This window comes from Xiphias gladius, chromosome 8 (assembly GCF_016859285.1).
Source record: "Xiphias gladius isolate SHS-SW01 ecotype Sanya breed wild chromosome 8, ASM1685928v1, whole genome shotgun sequence".
Lineage (NCBI taxonomy): Eukaryota > Metazoa > Chordata > Actinopteri > Istiophoriformes > Xiphiidae > Xiphias > Xiphias gladius.
The window spans coordinates 5,882,857-5,907,377 of NC_053407.1; the positions used below are offsets into that span (position 1 = coordinate 5,882,857).

At 39.3% G+C, this 24,521-nt stretch overlaps 2 protein-coding genes across 10 annotated transcripts in view; one reads left to right on the top strand and one right to left on the bottom strand.

The window, feature by feature from the left end:
• The window catches only part of snrkb (SNF related kinase b), a 14,611-nt gene extending 9,066 nt beyond the window's left edge, over nt 1-5,545 (top strand). For all 6 annotated transcript variants that reach the window (XM_040133522.1, XM_040133524.1, XM_040133523.1 and 3 more), the window contains 2 exons: nt 2,139-2,280; nt 4,105-5,545. In XM_040133522.1, coding sequence (XP_039989456.1) covers nt 2,139-2,280; nt 4,105-5,161 — 1,199 coding nt within the window. In that variant the 3' untranslated portion in view covers nt 5,162-5,545. The remainder of the gene's footprint in view (nt 1-2,138; nt 2,281-4,104) is intronic.
• Nucleotides 5,546-9,169: 3,624 nt separating this feature from the next.
• ano10b (anoctamin 10b) lies at nt 9,170-23,913 on the bottom strand. Of its 4 annotated transcripts, XR_005707954.1 has the most exons (17): nt 23,822-23,913; nt 23,581-23,645; nt 21,489-21,763; nt 19,542-19,715; nt 17,785-17,922; nt 16,557-16,673; nt 16,207-16,323; nt 14,352-14,690; nt 13,918-14,100; nt 13,541-13,596; nt 13,369-13,443; nt 12,361-12,525; nt 12,066-12,257; nt 11,827-11,964; nt 11,612-11,728; nt 11,374-11,523; nt 9,170-10,211 (listed from the first exon to the last, which is right to left on the bottom strand). XR_005707954.1 is itself a non-coding variant. In XM_040132950.1 (16 exons), the coding sequence occupies exons 3-16, from the start codon at nt 21,754-21,756 to the stop codon at nt 11,500-11,502; spliced, it is 2,103 nt and encodes a 700-aa protein (XP_039988884.1). In that variant the 5' UTR covers nt 21,757-21,763; nt 23,581-23,645; nt 23,822-23,913; the 3' UTR covers nt 9,170-11,499. The 4 variants fall into 4 exon arrangements, 3 of the variants coding, with proteins under 3 accessions (XP_039988884.1, XP_039988885.1, XP_039988887.1); XM_040132950.1 differs by having other exon boundaries at nt 9,170-11,523; XM_040132951.1 differs by having other exon boundaries at nt 9,170-11,523; nt 21,489-23,645.
• Nucleotides 23,914-24,521: the final 608 nt, after the last annotated feature.

Consider the following 24,521-nt stretch of genomic DNA (forward strand, 5'->3'; position numbering starts at 1 on the left):
CATGTTGAGAATGTGTGATATTCCCCAGCGAGCAGAGAAAAGCACACTCCAAGCAGTCAGTGGCTTCTCCTCCCTGTTGCGTAACACTCTCTAGATTGAAATGAGCGTGCCCGAGAGCGTACATGTGACTTTCCATTGTATGGCAAGGACTGAGGGCTGTTGTTTGGACCATCATGAGCATAATGTTGAACAATAGCTGAATTTTTATCACACATGTGACTGGTACGTGTGAGAATCTCTAGATAGATGTGGATCTGAATGAACTATAGTGTTTGGATTTTTACTGTATTTTGAATTACAATATCCTAAGCTGTTGAGATATTTCAGTCTGCACCAAAGTGGTTAATTGACTGACTGATCAGCATAGAGCTACACCACTTGCATGAAAAAAATTTGCTGTTGCTCATTTATGGATAACTAAACATATTTATATGTAGATACATATATATATATATAAATTAAGGCATGCAGATGCTCCATGTAAGATCCTTTCTAAAGTAAAAACCCTGTTTGTCTCTTCTTCTGATCTGACCTGAGTACAACAGAAACAGCGGCCAGGGGAGAACACAAAAATGTGTGAAGAAATCTAAAAAATACCATATTGACAGTTAAAGTGAGTTAAAGTTGAAATGTAGTCATAAGTCAGGCAAGCAACATGTTTTTGTGAAGAACAATGAGCTACTGTGTGCTAATCCCTTTTCAAATATGGAGTGCAGTGCTCCCTGTTATAGTCTATAATGACAAAACTGATTATGATTAAACAATCAATCATTAATATAGGAAAAACTGGAAAAAAAAATAAGGTCAGAACTGGAATTGGAATTGTTCTTTAACTGATTCGTGAAACAAATGTGATACTAGCAGAGGCAGCATTTTATTATATATATGATTTTTTATATTTTTAGTGTTACATCGGGGTTAACACACAGTGCGAACAGAGTGTGCAGTGTTCTTATTTCCAGTGTTTGGGAGAAACACAAGGAGAGACAGAATACGGAAAGCAAGATTATTCTCAGAATAGCACAACACCACAACAAGCCCTCTGTTTGTTATGGCCTTCAGCCCACAGCTCCCTTTACTCTGCATGTGTGTGTGTTTCCTAATCTCGCCTGGTTCAGACTGTTCTGAGTTCACATGGACCTCATCTCACTGCGCCTGCATGAATAAAAGAGAGAGGAGGGTGAAGGGAGGTGTGAGAAGGGAGAAGGGGAAGGAAAGGGAGGAGACAGGAAGAGAACACACTGTCAGCACTGTTGGTCAGCAACAGGAACCCTGTGATTCTGTGTGTGTGTGTGTGTGTGTGTGTGTGTGTGTGTGTGTGTGTGTGTGTGTGTGTGTGTGTGTGTGTGTGTGTGTGTGTGTGTGTGTGTGTGTGTGTGTGTGTGTGTGTGTGTGTGAGTGAGAGTGACAGACAATGTAACCAAGCCCAGCCATCTACCGCACAGGCTTCACACTTTATACCTGTAAAACCTGACATCCAGCCTGATCTCTGACCTCTATGTCAAGAATGTAGAGGAGGGTGGAAACAAATGTTATTTCACGGTTGGAATCAATAAGTATTGTCATTACTTTAACCTTGATCCAGAGCTATGTAGATTTGTAGGACAGAATCAGATTTTCACCTCATCTGTAGGCTGCTTACAAAAAATAACTGCTAATTTTTCAAGTTCAAATATTCCTCAATCCTCATTCCTGTATGCTATTTTAAGGCCTTAGATGATTTGCTATTTAAGGCAAATTTTTGTGCTTTTTTTGTGTGTGTGTGTGTGTGTGTGTGTGTGTGTGTGTGTGTGTGTGTGTGTGTGTGTGTTTGTGAGTGAGAGTGACAGACAATGTAACTAAGCCCAGCCATCTACCACACAGGCTTCACACTTTATACCTGTAAAACCTGACATCCAGCCTGATCTCTGACCTCTATGTCAAGAATGTAGAGGAGGGTGGAAACAAATATTATTTCACAGTTGGAATCAATAAGTATTGTCGTTACTTTAACCTTGATCCAGAGCTATGTAGATGATTTGCTATTTAAGGCAAATTTTTGTGCTTTTTTTGTTCGTGTCTGTGTGTCTGTGTGTGTGTGTGTGTGTGTGTGTGTGTGTGTGTGTGTGTGTGTGTGTGTGTGTGTGTGTTTGTTTCAGATATCTGGTCTCTGGGGGTGATCCTGTACACGTTGGTGATTGGAGTTCCTCCCTTTCAGGAAACCAATGACAGCGAGACTCTTGTCATGATACTGGACTGTCGCTACTCTGTCCCCGAACATGTTTCAGACGACTGCAAAGAGTGAGTATGGAGGAATAATCATATAAACTGCACATAAAACAAGGGTTATAGATGAAGGTTCCTGTCTGACCACAGCTTCACAAAAACGTTTTCTGTAAAATGCAAAGCAACTTCATTGACTTTGCACGTTTTATTTCTTGGTTGTAAATTGATTCTTCATTTAAAGGCTTACTCTCTGCCAGAGATGTTCAGCTGCTGAACAGATTTGGTGGGTCATCCTGTCTTAAGGAGCTACTGTATGTAAAATCATCTCATTAATAAACATTTCAGTGGATAATTTTAGTGTCCTAGTTGTCTTAGTTGCTTTTCCAGCCTGCTGCAAATACAGTTGTTACTTGAACAGTGAATAATTTCTTGGCATGAAAAAGTGTGCTTATCAAATACTGGCTATTGTTTTCATCAATACAAAAATATCTGCCTGGAACCTTAAACTGTGTTTCAATCTTGTCAGAGGCACACGATCACAATCTTGGAACAAAATACAACACATATGTACTCATGTGTCCTCTCACCTAAACTTTACTCCTTGCACATCCAACCAAAACCCTCACACCTCAGCCTGTCCTCAGCTCACAGGTGAGCAGGGTAAACATTATTAGAGTTTGAACTACTGCTGCATGTTTTGAGAGTGAATTACGTTAAGAAATAAAAACCTGAAAACACAGTCTTTGCAGATGATTCCATTAGCTGTTGATTTAACAGAGGAATAATCAAAATAGGAAGAAGATCAATACTAACAATGAATGTATCCTATTAGGAGGTATTGCCTGTTTATCCAAAGCCTGATATACAGTATCTTATTCCTCTTTGCCATAGAGCTCCATTGTTAAAAACACATGTTCCGTCATTACCATGAATACACACTGTATACACCATTATGGTGACATAAATACTCACTAGACCAAGAAATGTGTATTAATCCATAGCTGAAAATAGTCCCCCCAAGAATGCACAATTTAATCCTGCTTGAATAACATTTTGCTTAGAATTACAGTGCCCAGCTGTTTTAGGAAATCCCAGAGCCTTTTTTTTTTTTTAAATTGATATGATATATTTGTGACCTGTTTTTTAAAGATTTACATCTTCAGGCAGGAATGGGCTTGGGGCTGAGTGCCAAAGACAGGGAAGGAAAGTCAGAAAGTATCAAGAGATGGACTAACACATAGTTGTTTTGGTCTTTTAAAAAGAGATTGAGGGAAAAAATGGAATTAAACCAGCATTATTCTTTAAACATGAGCATATAAACACCCAGGATGTTGAAATTTGTGATTTAAAAATACTGAAACTTATCAAATTGGTTAGCGTGGTATACATTGCATCATAAAAGAAACAATAGTACAGGTTACATGTGTAAAACAACAACAGTATCTGCATGCATTTCTTACTCTGAAAGCTTGCTGAATGAATGCCTGTATACACTTATATCTTTCCATTCAACTGGGGTTAAAAGGCATCAGGCATAGATACCCACAACCAAGTGGTTTGTCAGATTATCTGTGGCCGTAAACACATCCTGCAACATCTGACCCATCAATCGTCATATGGCTTAGCCCTTGGTCACATGACAGTATATGGTATCAGAAAAAGAGCAAAATAGAACAGAACAACCTTCTGGACATTAGAAACTCTTACAGATTTCAAGCAATTTTCAGTATAATTCCTTTTTAAGATGTGTTTATATTGCCTAGATCAGCTTTAAATCATCATTCTCTGTGTCAAATCTGTTGCTGTAAAAGCTGATTACTAAAATGTGACGCAAGCAAACAGCCCTTTTTACCATATCCTCTTCATAAAGCAATGAGTCCCTCTCTTTTTCCCCATCAGTCTGATCTCCAGGATGCTCCAGAAGGATCCGTCTCACCGTGCCTCACTTGAGGAGATCGAGGCTCATGACTGGCTTCAAGGGTTGGATAACGCGCTGCTCAGCCCAGAGGCCCCACCACACTGGCTCTCAGGGGCCCTTTCTCCCAGTTCTCCCCGCTCAGGAGTGCCTGAGTGTGGGGACCTGCTTGCTGCACGGCCCCCAGCTCAGCAGGTTTTCCCTGGGCCCTGGCAGCCCAGTCTCAGCTTTACCCTCCATCCACCACCAGCTGAGGAGCCTCCAGTTACCAAGAACCTGCCTGCACTACAGCAGATCTGTGAAGAGGAAGAGGAAGAAGAGGAGGAGGAAGAGGAGGGCAGTTTGGTAGAGGGAAAAAGTTTGGCATCACTGTTAGTAGCAGAACCAAAGAAAGAAGCTGAGGAGAAGCTTGATGAAGCAGATGATCAAGTGTGCAGAGAAGAGGAAGAAGGAGTGGGCTCAGTGGAGATAATAGAGGAGGCAGGGGAGGACACAACCGAGATAGCGATGGAAATAGAGAACAAAGACAGTGGTTGTGTGATATCAGACCAACCAGTCAGTTATGGAGACAAGCCAGTCAGTCAGACGCCTGAAGTTCCACCATCGCCTCTGCCTGGTTTAGGGGTCCCGTGTTGTCAGGGGCAGCCAGACCTCACAACTGCAGAGGAAGGAAAAGACGAGGAGACAGAACCGAACAACAACACCAACAAACCCCCTCCCTCCATCCCTGCGTCCTCTGCCAGACTCAGCCTTAACTGTAAAGTGGCACCAAACACAGAAAGAGAAGGAGAACAAGAAGAAAAAACAGAGGAAGGGGCAGGAGATGACCACTTAACAGACAAATCGCAACCCCACAGTGGACTTGGGAACCGGGATGAGGCTGCTCCGAGGACGGAGCAGGGGAAACGACACAGCATAAAGCTGCGTGAGAGACTGTTTCAGTTCCCTCTTTGTGAAAAAGCTCTGGCCTTTAACATACCAACACACAACAAGCCCAAGATCCTCCCGCTGGCTCAGTACAACTGCTGCCATGTGCTATAAGTGAAACCAGCCTGAGTGCTCTCTGTGAGGTGCTGCTCGATCACTTTGGACAATCAGGCTGTTTAGCATTCGGCAGGTGGCTGACTAGTGAGCACAAACCCTTTGAAGTGGCAAACCACTGAGCCCCCTGCTGAGCCTTTCTGCTGCAGAGACCTTAAGGCACGAGAGCAAAGGCCCTCAGCATGCAAACACCAAGTGTACAGGATGGGACGTGTATAGCTTCATACCTACTAACACTCGGTTTATAGCATTTTGCTAATGTAATCAACATTGTGTTAAGCTAGAGTTGGTGTACAGCACAGTAGTCAGACTTAGTAGAACCTCATCCATTTGCTGCTGTGCACAGGAGCAACCATAGAATTGCAATGAGTAGACTGTGTCCAATCTGTAGCTTATAAACAATACTGAACCTACCTGTACTTCCTGTACAGGTAGGTTCAGTATTGTTTAGAGGTAGACAGAAAAAAGAAGAAAGCAAGAGATAGACATGATGACTGCATCGGTTTTTATTGAATAAGCTATAGTCTGTTTTGTTTGTTCAAAAGGTGCCTACAATGATACAATGGGTTTCATACTTTATGTGGCCACTGGGTAATTTTGGTTCTGAGCTCTTAAGGTCAGAATGTTCTAGCATGTGCACTCAGTAGATCCATCATCTCATATTTTATAATGTATGAATTAGAATAAACTTTAAACCAGCTTCTGCTACAGAGTAGCACCTGTTTCCTCCTCCCTGTGAAAAATCTGCTTCTCGAATTGGTTTAAAAGCTCTTTAATATAAACTGAATATTAAGAAAGACTGAGACTGTTATGATATGATATGATATGATATGATATGATATGATATGATAGACTGAGATGATGATGTAATTTTCTGTTCTCTTAATCCTAAAGTCTTATTGATATAATGGCTTATCGTAACATACAGAATGATACTGTTCATAGGATCAATGATCATTGATTGGAATGCAGGTCTTCCATGGTATTTGAAGCTATTCTTTTTAAATATACTGACCATTTGAATAATATTTGATCATAAGAGTTTTATTTTGGATGTTAAGATATAAAGTTCCTTATTTTTTTTGTAACAAAGATATTAATTATCTGAAAAGATGTGACATTGTGCATGTTATTACTGTTATTTATCACAATATACCTCCATGTGTCTTGGATCTGATGGGACATTGTTCTTGTGTAACTGTACCTTGAGGTAACCCACTGAATGATGAATTGCACACAGTACAACAATTGTAGCTGGTAGCTTTCTACAAGCAGTATCCTGGAATTGATGGATAAATTTTTGGTAATTTGGACCAAATAAGAGTGACATGTTGTTTGTGTAGGTGATGAGTCCCTCCACATTGTATTATCTTACCATACAGTATAATATCTCTGTGCATTCCTATATTTTCACAAACATACTGCATTTTTCTTCTTATGAACCTCAGACATGAAGTGTAAGACATGACATGGAGGTTTTGTAGAGTAACAGAAGGCCAAAGCTGTACAATAATCTTCCTCTTATAGTTCAATAAACAGAGCTTATTCCTGTCAGTCACTGCAGCTTCATGGGTACAACATATTGGATTTTTAACTTGTGACCTGTGATCGGATCGTCCTTGCCTGTATATGGAGCAGATGTCATGTGAAATCTGATTAATTACTCCAATTTAATCAGTCATGGAAGCATAAAATCTGTGCAGAAGAGGGAAAAATCCCATTATTTGTTCCTGTGTGTTTGCAGCCTGTCTCTCCTTAGTGTGTCTACTGACCTGCATTATAAGTAGGACCACATCTCTATGGAGCCATGAACTTATTTTTCTGTATTTATTTATTAAAATGGGTTAAATTGACAAGATGCATGTGTGCAGCGTGTTTATTTCACGGAGAGACACACACTGGAAACTAAATTTCCCTGTCTTGATAAGGCTTTATACTACTTTCTACTTCTACTCCACCAACTTCAGAGGAAACGTTACTATTAATATTACTTCATTACATTTATTTATAAGTTACTTCTCAGGTGAAGATCTAAACATGATAAATTTATAAAATACAATGTATGGTTGAAGTTTAAATCAGTAGGTCCCAACCTACAACTTACATAAGGTACATAACTTTTATCCAAAGTGTTTTACAGTTTGCCACTTTTACCCATTCTCACACACACACACACACACACACACACACACACACACACACACACACAGATCAATCTACTGACCTTCGGGGGAACTTTGGGGTTCACTGTCTTGCCCAAGGACCCTTCAACATTTGGGGGATTAATCTGCCAACCCTGTGATAAATGGACAACCCACTCAACCTCCTGAGCCACAGCAACCTCATAGTAAAAGTAGTGTCTAGTTGGTCCCTTGTCATGTTTCAGATGTCTTTGAGTTGTTAGCAGTTACAACAAAGAGTGATTTTTACTCTAAACTTCTCAGATGGTTTCATTTAAATAACTGTTTGAGGTCCAAAAAGGCAAAATTATCCACTATTTAACAAAAAAGTAAAAAGTAGAGAAACGCTCAAAATACAAAGTTGTGTATAAAAAATTTTTTTTCCATCTTTCCTCTCCGTACTGTACTTTAAGTTAAGTAGTGCTTTTAATACAGGAAGTTCACTTGTAACAGAGTATAAAAGAGTATTTTTGTATTGTTGTACTTAGAATACTTCTGCCACCACTGCCCCATCCTGAGTTAATCCATCCTTGAAGGCATTCAAGACCCCAGGAGATGCTACTTTGATACATGATATTGTTCATGTGAGGACAAAGAAGTGCTAAATAGGAACAGTAATTAACTTTCCCAGCACAGTGTGGGACAGAGAACTGTAATAATACTGTACTTTAATAGTGGTGTTAGTCTTTACTTAAGCAAAAGTTACAATACCACAATGTAAAATACTCAATTTCCAGCAAAAGTCTTGCACTCAAAACCATACATAAAACACAGAGGTATTATCAGCAAAACATACTTTATCAATATTTATTATGCATTAGAATGGCTCCTGTCAGTATTATATTAGTATGTATATTATATTATTGTATTATTGAAAATGCATCAACATGAAAAGAGCACTTTAATGTTGTAGGACTGATATTATACTGTATACCATTAAATGGATTCATCTTTCACAATGCATCATATTTCATAAATTCATTGTACTGTATATTTTGTATATAAAATCTTAACCTGTAAAGTATAGGGCTGCAACTAAGAATGATTTTCATTATCAATTAATCTGCCTATAATTTTCAATTTATTTATTTTTTTGTATAAAATGTTAGAGAATGGTGTAAAATGCTCATCATGAATTTATATAACAAAGGTTTTAGAGAATTTCTTTCTGAAAGGACAGACTTAACAATCAACCAGTTACCTTCTGTATATTTCTTTTATGACAACTAGCAAACACTGTCACCTGTTTCTGACCAGAACTCCTGATCCTAGGACCAGACTATCTACAAGTTTATCTTCATTAACTCATCACAACCCCTCAGAACAGTGCACACACACACACACACACACACACACACACACACACACACACACACACACACACACACACACACACACACACACACAAAGGTTTATGATTAGTATCGGGAGAGAAAATGTACAACTGCAGCCAGCAGAGGACGTCTCACCTTCCATCTGCATCTTTGCTGAATCAGTTTTTCTGCAGCCACCAGGGCTTTTGACAAGCCGAATATTGAATAAAAGTGTATAGTGCCTCCTGGTGGCTGGAAAGAATACTAACGCCTATAAACAATAATTTATGTAATGAACAATACAACACTGTTCAGCATGTATGAAAGAAAGGGGGGGATTTCCCCAGTGGCTTCATTGAAATATTCATTATATTATATAAGTGTGAAGAATGAAATAACACTCAAAGCATGAATGTAAAGTATCACACTATAGGATGAATTAGGTATTGTGGCACAGTGAACTCAAGCAGTCATTCTTAGAGGCACACAACAGATTGACAAGTGAGTAAAAACTAAAATCCACACATAAAAAATATATTTCTGATAACAAAGCAGATAATGATTCTTTGGTTGCTCCCCATCACTTACATGCAAATCTTAAATCTTGGCACATAATTGATTAAATTATATTAAATTTATTTTACAGTTTCAATTTGAAGTTTAACATGTTCCCATAGCTGTAGTGTGATTAGTTTAGGAAAAATAAGGGAAGGACAGTATTATTAAAGGAGGCAGAATGAATGATACAAGTGAGATGCTTTTTTCTTTCTGTTCCATCAGAGACAAACTTGTTTCTCACGAATTTATGCATTATTGTTTAGAGTCACATTAGGACAAGAATATGACTTTTGACCAGTATGCAATTCCACTTAAAAACCCCAATATTATAGATAATATATAAATCAATGTCTAAAACACTCCACTGTAAAACACTGTTACCTCCCTCTACACAGTTTGTATTTTTCCATTCCAGCTTAGATTCTCACTAAGCATATACATAATTTTTATTTTAAAATAAAGACAGCAAGTATAAATTAAAAGATTACAATATAAACTGTGTTTCCCCATTTGATGGAGCCAACATGCACTCTTCCTTTCTACAAGTTACATATGTAACATTTACAGAAAATGAATAGTTTGACGTTTTAGGAAATATGCTTATTTGTTTTCTTGCCAAGAGATTGATACCACTTTGATATCTGTACAATATATATGTAGCTACAGCCAGCAGATGGCTTACTTTGCTTAGCGCAAAGGGTGAAACAGTTAGCATAGCTCTAACCAAAGGTCACAAAATCTGCCCACTGTACCAGCACCTCCTCAAATCACTAATTAACACGTCATATCTCACTACGCCAAAAAAAAAGTCCAGCACTGTTACTTGGCCATAACATTTTTACACTTTGGTTTTTGCATGGATTAAACAACCAAAACATTATTAAAATAAACATTTTAATTATTGAGGTGTAGAGGTGCTGTTAGTCAAATTGTGTCAGTTTGTGATAGAGCCAGGCTGTTTCCTCTTGTTTCCATCCTTATCCAGGTATCAATTCCCATCTAAAGCTCAAAAGAGAAAGCAAATATGCACATTTCAATATCAATAACTAAAGGCAGATAGACAAAATTCATGATTTTCTGAAAAGAAACCTGCAAAAACTGATTTTTTTGGCCATGTAAGGACACAGCAAAAAGCTGCTAACGCTACACTGACATATTGTCATCTTATGAAGTTGATATAGCTAACATGTTAGCAAACAGTTCTCTATTTAGACTATATAGCCTGCAGACATGGAGCAACATTAGCATTCATTTGGGGTTGTGTTTCTGTAATCGCCTGATGAATGTAAGTCCAAAATTCACTCTGCTTTTAGCATTGTAGTCAATTCTCTACCAACTGCTGAGAAAAATATCTACCTCTTTAGCTGCTAAAGAAAAATATACACCAATTATCTGCTAACTTAACAGGTAGGTTTTTTTTTAAAACTGAAAACAGGTGCCTGCTACGTCTAAAAACAATGCTGATGAGAACAGTGAGAGTGAACCAAAATGGTTCTTGGTTAAGTTGCGGGCCTTAAAACCAAAACAATGAGCTGAAAGATGCTAAAATGCTAAGTAGAGCTGAAAACAACTGATTAGAGTAGGTTTAAAGACTGACTTTCATTTATATTGAAAGTCAGCAGGTTCTTGCTTTTTGTGTTATGATAATCACTCCAATGAAGATACTGTCCTCCACTTATTAATCCTGAACTCTAGCTGCAGTTTATCACTAGGTGGTAGCACTGAGCAAAAACACATCTGAAAGAGTCCTCGTTCAGAGAAAAACTGGGACATTTTGTCAAGTAATCTGTCTGTATTTGATCCCGCCAGTAACATTAAATACTCTTTCCTGTCAGCCCCTTACTAAATATTGACTGTACATACTATAGCCATGCTTATTTTACAGCTTTTCAGCTGTCTCAATAAATGTGAACAACTTTGTGTAAACCTCCTTTATCGTAACATAATCTTTTTAGAGGGCACATGTACACATAGCCAATACATTCCATTTGCTGTCTAATATTGGAAAAAAAAAACACTTAACTGTTGTTTCAATTGCACTTACAGTCTACATGTAGATTAATATGAAGGTGCAATTCAAAGTGTGTACATTGCAGAAACACTGTGTTAATTAGAGAACATAAAATGCTTTAAAAGTATACACAGGGAGTATTAGGGATACCAGCAGTATGCATTGCTGGCCCAGCTGGAGAGGTCCACACAACACTGTGGATGGTACTGTATCTTCTGGTTGTAGCAGCCCAGCACAATATGACAAAAAACACCACCTCAACACTTTGAAACACAATCAGGACTCTTCAGAATGCAGTTTCTGGAAGAGAAGGCGAAAAAGTTGTTATACAGATGAAGGAGAACACCAAAATGCAAAATAATGAAATGTATGGGAGAAAGGGATTAACCTGCTGTTTCAGAACCTGCATGGATGTGTATTCAATATGCTCTCTCTTTTTTCGGATCCAGTCCGGTTCATCAGGGATTAGGAGAGACAAAATGACCTTAGCCAAGATGAGCACATGCTGCAAAAACAAACAGGTAAAAATGTTAGTGAAAGACACACAGATGTAATTATTTTGCATGTGTCTCCCACTAATGATCTCTCCATCCTCCTTCTCACCTCCACCAAAACAGCCAACAACAGAATGTTTTTGCTGCTCATCCCACCCTCCTGACACAGCTCTTGTAACTGTGGTGACAGCAGCAGCAGCCAGCAGTTTGACACGACAGAGACAAAACTCAGGACCTCGAAAGCGGTCTGAAACACAGGACAATGACATGATTTGTTGACTTATAATTGGCTGAGTGTGACATACTGGGTGCATCTCATTTCTATTGTTTGTTGTGTTTTCTGCTGACCTGCCACACGCCCATGTTAGCCACAGGGGGGGAGAATGGTTTGCGGAAGAGTTTGCAGATCTTATACGCATCCGATCGGATCTCTGTTAGGTTGTTGATGAGGAGCAGCACTGCCGTCAGAGGATACACACAGGAGAAAAGACTCAAATACCCAAACTGAACCAGGAGCTCAATGTATTCTGCAAACAGACCCTGTAACAAAAGAAGAAGCCTGCTGTCATACACGGCCAAAAGGCATTTGTTTTACCTTGTTTTGACCTGCAGTATCAATAAATTCATAATACTGTATACAAACAGGGAAAGCAGGAAGTGTGCTTTGGTTCCTAAATTTGTCCTCCTGTGGATCATCTTTGCTCTCTGTCCTATGGGGGGCACTGATGAAACGGTCCACCAGGAAGGGTATGACCGCCTCCGTCACCTGGTTCACCAGCTGGGTCACTATCAGCAAAGATGCTAGACGCTTTGGAGAGATGGAGGAAGAGAACATTTGATTTTGTGGTCACCCAGGAAGATTTTTTATTTCATTCAGTGACTTTTTCAGAAGATCAGCTTATTCATACAGAGCACTTGCTTTAGCCTGGTTTTAGACCTCTAAATTGCTGCCACCTCTGCAGATTTATTCAGCGTTCCAAATAGGTCTGGTGTTGATGGCTGGTTCCACCAGTGAAGAAACAGTCAACAAATCACAGGTTTGTAGGATGGATAAAAAGTGGGCTTTTTTTTTTTTATAACATAGCTAGCTAGCTACATTACATCCATGTACAGAAAAATAGCAAGAAGTTTTGAAAATTGGTACAGCTGTATAAGCTGTTGTAAATTGACTTACAGAAATAAAAACCCCTAAAATGACATATTTCTCCTCCTAGCAACTACTATGCTAGCTTTTGTGTCAACCGAAAATTTTAACCGATTTCTAACAACCAGAAATCGACTAACATGAATACGATGTCAGGCTAAATTAATGCAGTGAAACAAGATGGCAATTTAGTCTGTTTATCAGGCTTAATAAACAATTGTATAAAGTTTTTGGTGTCGCTGAAGGACCCCTCAGGTTTTTATCAATTTGGGCTCGGAAACCTAAAATTTAAAGAGAAAGCATGGGTGTTTATGGGAGTTGCAGGATTCAGTGTCTTTGGAACATGACCAACATTAGGTACTACAACTGGGTATTTTTCAGCCTATTTCAGCCATCACTATTTTCTTATCTGTCTGATGCATGTCCCTCAAGTTTATGGAGGTGCAATATTGAATTGATGGAGTACCACCTTAAAGAACTGAAGAAACGGCAGAGCTGAGCTGTTACCTTACGAAGCAAAGGTACATCCTGCTTGAAGAAGGCAACGTGGAAGAGCACAGCAAAGTAGTTAAAGAAGGTGAACTGGGAGAAGAGAGAAAAGAGTAAAGTAAATTAGCCTGTTGGTTTGCACTTATGAGCTAATGGTTCATGAGGAGAGGAGAAGAGAAGAGGAACTAACCACTAAGACTTTTGCTGTCAGATGCTTCTCGAAGGCTGACTCCTCTCTGTGGTTCTCTAAGAGGACACAATAAGAGGTCATTGGCTTTCCATCAGCATTATAGGCAATTGTAATCTATTGTATTGTATTATATTGGATTTGTGAGATTGCATGAGCTGATCATCTGCACCCCCTAATAACTATTTCTACTTCTCTTTGTTTCTTTTAGTTTTGGTCCAACATCTTCCTCACGTTTTCCTCCTGACTCCTACTGTATCACAGTTTCCTAAGTGCTCACCACCTACTTATCATCATAATAAAAAAATATATCATCTCCACTGTATTCATAAATATCTGAGTCTGCAGTCTTTCTCTTGCATCCCCTCCATCTCACTTACCATATTCAGTCAGAGACCTTGCTACCGTCTTGTATACATTCGCTAGCATGTTTGTATAGATGATGTGAAGCACTGAGGGCATGTAGAGCAAAGTCTGAGACACCAGGGAGTCCCAGTCTTTGTGTAGCTGTTGCACCTGAGCCTCTCCCCAGTAAAAACAAACCATACCCAGTACCACCAACCCTGCAGGAGGAGACAGGAGAGGTGAGGAGGGAGGCAGAGCTGAGAAGAGAGTTTGGAATTTTAAAGAACAGAGCACACTTTTCTGCACCAAAGTGCTTTTACATGTTTCATACACTTGTGTAGCACTTCACCTTCAGCTGACATTGACTTGATGTTTTATTGCTTAGTAGATCTTAATATCTTGTTTCCTTTCCGCTAAGTAACATGCACCGATGAATTAACTCGATTGAAGATTCAAATTAAAGTCCTACCTAGAAACAGCCCCACCACTGGGACCGACACCAATGCCATACGCAGGTCTCTCTGCCATTCAGGAAAGAGGGGCTCTACACGACCTGTCACAGGGTTGACCCCAAGGTCACCGTGGAAACCAGGCCGGGGCTCTGCGAAGCGCTCAGCGAGGTGCAGGGTCCCCCAACGGTAGGATAGAGAGGAGCTCCTACGTTTCCACAGCTCCATGAACACCGTGGACCAGAGCATGCTGAACACGGCCTGGATCATGTGACCACTTATCGCTGGCCCTGAGTCATCTTCAACATTTTTGTCCTGTGATCCCGAGACTGACTCCACCATCTCTTTCTGAACCTCACCTGTGATGTGTAACAAGAACTTCGTGGCAAGTTAGTTTGTTTTTCAATTTATCATCCATTAGCCTAAATTACCAAGTAGGGGTGAGCAGCCCGTTCTCAAAAGCTGGAACACCATTTAATCAAACTGAAGCATGAAGAGTGAAATCCAGACTGTGTTTGTAAACATCCATCTATCCAGAAAGCTGGATTCAGTAAAATATCTTTAGCTACAACACTGGTTTGGCTCAAGTCTGTTGTCCCAACGCTTTAATCAAGAGTGAAAAAAATAGATAACAGTTGGACAATCTGTGTGCTGTGCTGCCATTAAAACCTGTACATACATGCATGCGTCCAAATTATGAACACTGATGGTTCTTGTGATACCCCATCTTTTCATCACAGGATACCTTTAAATGACTGAATTTTCATTCTGTCAGCCTCAGCTTTACTTTAAGCTTCATAATAGTAGCATATTAACAGAGCAACATGCTCATAGATAGCACAGTAACATCCAAACATTAGTATTTAACATTTAGCATGTCAGCTCATGCCGGATTGCACCCTCACTGTGTGCATTCTCAAAGATATAAATTAGCATGTCAATATGCTATATATGCTAATGTCAACATCTTAACACCCAATAAATTTTTAACATGCATGTTAACACGCATGTACAACAGTATAGGCATGTTAGCTAACATAGACATGTTAGCTTCACTTTGAGCTGAATGTTAACATTGCTATGTGATGCTAACCTAACAAAATAGTCTTTACTCTGTTGCTACCCTCAGGCAAAGCTTTACATTGCAGTGGCCAAAAATAAATTATTTACCAGTAGTGGTAAGGGGTATGGAAGCCAAGAGTGGCCAGGGCAGCATTAATTTCATTTTATCAATTTTCTCAAAATCATGAATTAATTACCCCATTATTTCCCAATAACAAAGCTGTTTTCTCGTGATAACGGGATAATCATCTTAAAAAAAGACAGGGTGTTTTCTCAATTAAACAAGAATCAAATTGTGGTATTGAGATAAAATGATTAAATAAACTGATTTCAATTACCATTCTTGGCTTCCACAGATATTAATAGCAAGGTTTTCTCTCTTTAAAGAGCATTGCAACTTCAACGGGCTATATGTATGCCAGACTATAGGTCTTGTTTAATCCTTTCATATTCCATTGTTATCTTCGGGTGTAAAGCATCACACAAGCCAGTGAAAATGAGTGATCTATTGGCTGGTTACGAACATAAAGTTTCCTGATTTCTCAGTATTCAGAATACAGAGTCATTCAAAGTTCAAACAGCTGTTTCACCTTGCCATGTGTGCTGCTAACATCAAAAACCATGTGCAGTAATTATCAAGGTGTGAGGAGGTTTCTGATTAAGGTACTGTAGTAGCTGGAAAAATCTTGTGCTCTGATAAGAAAAGAATGTCTCTAATTCTAATGGTAAATTATTGTTTTTGGGTGCTAAATATGTTGTAAATTTGATACACTGTATACATAACAAAAATAAATGATAAATCCACACACCTACCTGAGAAGTATGTGATGGATAGGCCCAGTATTGCTGGTGGGAGTAGAGACCAGGTGTAGAAATCAAGGAAGCTGAAGTAGAACGCCACAGAGCTTCCAAAATACCCATTGACTGAATCTGGATAAATCAGCAGACAGAGGTGTCAGGTGTAAGTACGTATATGCACTATTTAACTGTCTTACTGGCAGAAAACAGACGTTATCACAAAGCTAGCCATCTATTGTGAATTCTAATTCTTCCTAGGGATGACACAGGCATGAAAAACAGACTGTGTCCATGCAGTTTCTGCATGTCTGTGCATACAATCAGTCATGTGGTAGTCTGTGTATGTGATGCATGTTTCCACCCACCCAGTGGCTGAGCCAGATGATTACCAGAGTACCAGGCATCACTGAGATCCTTCAGCTGGTCCAGGCTGTGGAGGGGAAACATGTCCACCACCACACCAGCTGACCCAAGCTTCTGCCCTGAAAAAACACTCAGTTTTACACACATGTCATCAAAACAACACTTCAAAACCAAAGTGACTTGAGAACATGGGTGAAGGATAGACACTTTTGCAACAAAACAATGACTAAACCATGTATATATGCACAGTTACATACACACATATGCTATATGTTATATAGGACACACACTGAAATTGATGCAGAGTAAAGCAATTTCATAACTATATGTGAGGCGAGAACAGCTGAGGTTGGCAAGACATAGATACACATAGTAGCTGGATATTGAATGAAAATGTGGTGATGACAATTAAAAACAAACATTTTCATGACTGTTAAAGTGTAAGAAAACCCAAAAACTATTAAAAACATCAGTGAGTCATACCATTGAGCGGCGTGACATTATCATTATTATTATCATTATCTTCATTATCGTGAACACACAGGCTTTAGTTTATTTTGACTACATCTCACATTCAGCGTCCTGCTACCAGAAATACTCACTATAGCACCAAATCTATATTAATCTGCATCTTAAAATATTCCTGAACACAGGCACTATTTACTCTTGTTTGAATAATGTTTGCTAAAAACAGTATCTAAGTGTTTAAGCAAATTACTGAGCCTTTTTTAAAGATGAAACTGTACATTTGTGACCTGTTTTGAAAATGTACATCTTCTTTAGTAACAAATAGGTTTGGGGCTTCAGATAGTATAGGGAAGTCGGAAAGAGACAGACTAACATATTGTTGGTTCTGGTCTTTTCATGGGATTTGTGGACAGTAAGTAAAAGCTAGAATAATACAGGCCTTATCCTTTAAATTTGTGATCTTCAGCTGCTGATTGTGTGTGTGTGTGTGTGTGTGTGTGTGTGTGTGTGTGTGTGTGTGTGTGTGTGTGTGTGTGTGTGTGTGTCTGTGTTTCCATCTTTGTCCCGAGGTATTAAAAAAAACTAATTAAATTTAGAAACAAATCAGAAAACAAAAATCCTCCCCCTCACTGGTAGATTATCTTCAAATTACTTCAATAATGAGAGATTCAATTATTAATTTATTTATATTATATTTTCCAGTGCGTACATCCTATTTCTCCATACTGATCTGAAATCTGAAAAAACAGTGAGAGTACTCACAAATATTGTCTCGTTTTTGCAGCATGCAGCTGTCAGACAGGCCAGGTATTCTCAAATCTCTCTGCGCTCGCAAACCGTCCAGCTCATACTTCACTATGTACTGTCGCTCCGCCAGCGTCAGGAACACTTCCATATTGTCTGTTACACACATGAACAGATACAGATACAGATAAGTATAGCCAGTTGCAATGCATGAATACAAACACACACAAAAATTAAAATATAATTTTTTCAAAAGAGAACATCTGAAAAGTGCTCCCTCCACACATACACTGGTGCCCTTGCTGTCATTTTGCTGTGTACCAGCATTTCCACCGAGGAACCCATGGAAGTAATTTAATGACAACTATCACAGGAACTTGCCAGGAAAGACAGAACCTCCCCCACCACCTATTTCATGTACAAAGGAAACCTGCATGCACCAAACGACATTGCAACGGCATGATCATAACTTCAAAAGCATTTCCTTAACTCTTAATGATGTCTTATACTTTTCATATAGTTTTCTATTCTTTACACATCTGTCAATTAGAAGGCATGGTTTGTAAGACATTTAATACAAGTGTAGACACTGATTGCAGATTTCAGATCAGTCTTCTGCTCACAGTATTCTCAGTCTTGTTCCCAATGAAGGGAAACTTATTTCTGTCGTGTTTGCTCATTCACTATGTGAGAATATATGTGTGAGATACGAATGTTAGATTCTATAATAAGACCCATAAAGTATAAAGGGACACTATAGGTTGGATAGTGGTGACACAGTGGACAGCTTTAGCATGAGAATTTGCAAATGTTGGATGGGGCAGTAGGAGAAGCCTTTTCATGTAACAGTGTTCAAAGGACTGCTCCACCTGGATATAGTGTTCAACAAAAAGGTGTTCAACCAAATCCACTACTTCATGAAGCTTTTGTTTTATGGCTTAGCAACAGGAGGCTACTGTTACATCAGGGGAACATAATAATATGTCTAAAACTATGAAATTAACAATGAGTAGTCTATGACCCTTACTGACCTTCCCGTGTGTCACAATTCGTGATTTTGTTTTTAAATTAAAAACAGATACAAGCCTTTTAAAAGTCCAATATAAAGTAAGAGCAACTGCTAAAGTAAACACTGACACAGTGTTGACACAAGTAAAATTAGTAAATGAATCATTTATTAATTTATTATTTGTTTTATCATTTATTCACTTTGTTATAATTGTGTGTCTTTAAGACAAAGTCTGTTCCTAAGTTTATTGGAAAGTGGGCAACTGTGGAAAGTGAAAATATCATGCTAATTCAATCGAGATGTTCTGTGCTGTGGCTTCTTTTCCCTGGCAAATGTAACCGGACCTATGTTCATCCTAATATGTTATATTAGTGAGTGTCCAGCTTTTTTCCGAATGGTCAATAACAGGTTGGTTTTGGGCAAATGGCCAATCATGTTCTAGTCTATTGTCTCTGGAAAGCCAATAAGAGCCTATAGAGCCTTTCTCCCTGAAACACATCCTTTTGGCTCCTGTAAGGTATCTATCTCCAGTTGTACAATATATTTTTCTAATCCTCAACCCATCAGTGTTTTGTGTGCTTATTATGTTCATAGTGCTAACGGGCACTTTCCTTAACAGTAAAATTGTACCTGTTGTCCTCTAAATTTGAAACCAATATGTGATGATAAAGTTTTGATCTACTGTGTGTTTTAAATGCGGTATTAAGGCGCTAACCTACTTTCCTCTCATGTATTCATGAATAGACTCAAAGCTCCTATGCTGTACCTGAATCTTTAAAGTTGACTCTGTCATTGTAGGAGAAGGCCAACATGTCCCCGTTGTGGTAAGGCTTACACAGACCCAACTCTTCAGTGGCTCGTAGTAACGTACAGCATGGGGCGGAAACCACGATGATGTCACCACTGGCGTCCTCGCCCGGATGGGCCAGTAATGCAGCACCTGTGGTGGGACAGTGGAACAAAGAGGGACTACTGAATCTTTTATTTTGAATTTCTGACCAAAAGAGGCGCCAGTATAGAAAGGAGGAACAGTTACAGCAACCGAAAACTGTTTTAAGGCATATGCATATGGGAATGTGAGTATTGTTTTAATACAGACTCGAAAAATGTAAAACTATCCTAAAAACATTGAGTTGGCCACATTCCTTCAATAAAAAAAGCTTTTTCAGTAGATGATATATTATCTAGACAGGCAGGTGACAAAGATAACTGATGGGGTTTTGCATGATTTGGTTATGACTTACTGAGACAATGAGGAGCTCTGACTTAGATAGGCTGAGCTTTTTGTGTTGGTGTGACATGTAGCCAAACAATAATAGAAGCATGTCTATATCTGTTTGTTGGAGAAAAGTAAAATAATGTTGAGTGTCACCAGCAAAGAAATGATGATGAAAGAAGAGGAGCCCAAATGTGGAGTGAACAGTAGTGCTGATTTGGTCAATGATAGTAAGAAGTGGTTTAAATTGATAAAGATAAGAAAAGAAGAGAAAAATGAATGTCTGATGGCAGGGTAGTTGCACAGGTGGTTTGGCAGAGAGGGAAATTAGGAAAAGAAACAGCAGAATGCAACTTTAAGAAAAGCTATCAAATGGGTGAATATGGACAGTAATTTGAAATGGAGATTATTAAACAGGATTTACTTCCTGTCGCCAAGTTTCCCTTTGTTATTACCCCTTAAGTAGCTTTAAAAGAGATTCAGTATCTATATATGAAACAATAAGTACTAAATGTTTATAACTGCAGATAAATATTTGCAAATAGGCTAAACAAACTGCTGGATTAGCTATCATGTTGCCAGCGAAGTTCATCCATATGCAGTTAGCTACATTAGCTAATCTGGGGGTTAATTTCTGTGTTTACTTTTGTTTGGACTTTGAGACAAGTGTTAGAAATCATTTAAAGTGTAACTTCATCCCCAGGTCTGAGCCTAACTCCACTCACACCATAATTTCGAAAAACGGCACCTATGCTAGAGGGCTCTTTTTTCCCCCCTGAAGCAGACATTAGTGCGGTGAAAGACCATGGTGGTCACGAGCTTTATCAATGCAAGCCTTGGCTCCAGCCCCAGTAATGCCTAAAGCTGGAGTTCTCTGAGCCAAGCATATAGTTAGAAGCACTCTCGTGAAAAATGCCGATTGCCAACATTCATGGCAGTGTGTTGCTATCGAGGGACCTGCTGCCATCTGCAATCACTGCCAAGCCCTATGAAGGTCTGAAGGTCAAGAATGCACTCAAATGGTGCTTCTACCAACGTCAAAAGCACAAGTCTGAACCATTACGACAAATTTGAAAAATATTAAGTAGAAGGTAAGCAATAAATAGCATAAACTCCTGTAAATGATGAGTGTGAATCAGTATATATTTGAAAATGAGTGCAATTTCACAGATTCCCACTCTGTTTCTAGGGAAGGTGGGCCACCCATCTCTGACTAAATGGTGCTATTTAAAGCTATTTATGCTTTAGTTAAAGTATCTCTATGGAATGCACTGATTGTTTACTGTTCCGTTGACCTTCAGGGATAAAATGATGCCAGGCAGACATCCTTCGGTCTTGCAGGTGCACTGATTAATTATGGAACAATTCCTATTTGTGTGTCTCATCTCTTTGAACAGTCACACAGCATGTATTTCATTGCAAGGTTGCAATCAATGGAGAGAGAAAACTGATCCCTATATTGCCCCTACAGCTAATCACTGTTATCCGAGCCCTTACCTCCATCTTTCTGAGAAGCTCCAATTAGTCTGATGAGCCACCTCTTTGTCTCGGGCTGAACCTTTTCTCCGAGCTTCACCAGAACCAACGGTTCGACCCGCTCCAACACACAGCAGAGGCAACTGACCTTAGTCCAGCCTGGTCCAATGGTGGTAGCGCTCAGTTTGCCCAGGACCTTTCTCCCCGGAATCTCATCCTCCAGTTGCTGGGCTTTTTCACTGCTGCTGCCACCAGCACCTACACCTTCATCAACACCAGCCTTACTCATGGTGAGACTGGGAGGACATATTCACAATAGCAGTTTTAGTTTGCCCCGTTGTTGCTCATGGCCATTAAAACCAGAGCTTTTATCCTTACTCCTTCCATCTAAGACAACTGTAACCACACGGCAAGGAATCAAAGAGGAAAAAGGGTTCCAAAAAACTCAAGGTCTTTACTAGAAGAATTGTTCGGTGCACAGGCAGGCACACAGGAACAGGCAGGCAAAGCCAGAGGGCTAGGCTAAGGCGAGGTCAATAAACTAGAAAGAAGTCACATGGAGAACACTTGACACTAGGAAAAGGCTGGCACACTTTTCACAGAGAACGAAGATGAACTGGCACAGAGGGAAGAGAGCACAGAGACTAAGTACACTAGAAGAGGGGAGACAGAGGTGCAACAAATCACGGGCGGGGCAACACACAGTGGTGGGAAACACATTAGGGCAGGATGTGGGGATCTGACACAAGAGGAAAAAAGGTAAATGACAAAGTAAAATATGAAATACACACAACTGAATGGAACAGAGAATGCATGAACTAGGAAGCAGAGCTGGATATGACACCATGATCATCATTATCATCATCACCATCACCTGACAGGAGTTCTAGGGAGGTACATCATCAAAGACCTAGTCATGGTTTGTGAAAATGTGAAAAGAATTGTGAGGTTTTCTTCTTCCTTTGCAATGCTGCATTTATTACCCCCCCCCCCCCGTTTTTAGCCATGCTAGTACCATGGTCCTAGGGATGGCAATGTCATAGAGTGAAATTTCTTGACAACTATTAGATGCATTGCCATTAAATATGGTACAGATATTAATGTTGCCCATAGGATGAATCCCTCTGAAATTGCTGATCTCCTGACTTTACCTCTAACGCCACCAGCAGGTCAAGTTTTCACTTACACTTTGAAATATCTCAAGATCTATTGGATAGAATGGCGCAGAATTTGTACAGACATTTACAGTTCTGAGTGGACAACACACATTTATAGCCCCATAGGATAAATGGTAATAATTATGGTGATCACTGAACTTCATCACTTCATGTATTATATTACTCCTCATATTTCTTTTTCTTCTTGACAGTGTAGATTCAAGTTAAAGGATACAACAGGCTCAATAGCTTGTAAGTCATTATAATCCTAAAAACTTAAAAATACTTGCAATCTAATCTTTACAATAAAATCTCAGGTTTCGTGACACAATTATGGTACAATATAGAAGAAAATACAGTACATGAAAATGTTGAAGATTTGAGACACTCAACCTGGACAGGACAGAGTTTAGTTCATTGTCATAACTTGGCTATAATCCTTTTACAAATAGATTAAAAGTCATGAAGTTATAAAAAACAGTTTTGTTAAGAAGAATTCAGAACTTATCTACTGTACCTGTTTGAGGTTAGCGTGCCACCAAACACTACTTTCTCTTGTAACCATTTTTCTGAGGCACTGCAATAGACTTTTTAGAATCCATCACTTACATATTTGAGTGCAGTCAAATGGTTAATATTTGTGTTTTTGCATTTGCAGTAATAGCTGTTACGTTAGAAAGGTTATGGAGCTTCTAGATTTGCAAGTGAGACTGAACATGAAGTAATTTCCTTTCGGCAGTAACAGCAGATTAAAAAAAAAAAAAACTGCATTAAAACTGGGCTTGAAGATACACTGACCTACAGACACATTCATGGAAGACAGCATAACACTAACAGAGAGACTGAACTTAAAGCGCTTCAGTATTTCCTATTGTGACTGAGTTCCTTAAAAAGGCAGTGACAGTAGGAGAGAGACATATAGGGTGAAAGAGAGCATGAGTCAGGAAATACAGCACCTGGCAGGGCGTTGATGATGTTATGGTCTTCAGTCTTACAGCAGGCCCACACCCCCTCCAAACTCCTATTTGAACACACACACACACACACACACACACACACACACACACACACACACACACACACACACACGCAGAGAGAGAGAGAGAGAGAGAGAGAGGAACATGAAGACAACTTCTCTTCAGTTTTCCTGAAGACAAACCAGGAACACCACCACCCTCAATCTTTTCGTAAACTTACCCCACGTCAAAGTGTTCCTCCCAGCTTTCTGTCTGTGTGTGTGTGTGGCAAGAATGCGGAGGTACTGCACAGGGTGTGGAGGATCTTTTGGTTTATATTCAGGCTCCTCCCTCCTGCCTGCTCCCTGCTTTACTGCTGCTGCAGCCCAGGGTCCTACTGCAACACCCACCTCTGCTTCCTTGGGTTAACTGTGTCTCAGTGTAAAAAACACTCAAACCCAAAGATGTCCAGGGCAACTACAGTTTGGTTTGAAACCTCAGAAAATCAGGTATTTCACAAACATGCCAGGTAAACCAGATTTTATCACTGTCGACCTTTAATATACGCAAAATATAAATCCAATGTTTCACACCTGGACAAAGTGCTCACTTCTTTTATAGTGACAATATCTGAAAAGCAGATATTGTTTGCTGTAATCTAAGTGTATTCAAAAAGCAGAACAATGTAAGAGCTGCAGAGTAAATCTGTGCAAAACACAAAGTGCAAAGTGCAACAAAATGTGCTTAAAAGTGTCAAAGATTCTGAGATATTGATATCACCATTCACAAGATACACTACAGGTTAAAGTTGCAGGAACCAGTCCAGTGATATAGCATTGCACTTCAATAAAGTTTAGGGACTTTGCAAGACAGATTTTTTTTTTTAAAAGCTCAAAATTGAAGCAGCAGAATTCAAGATATCCTGACTTTTAGCCCATACT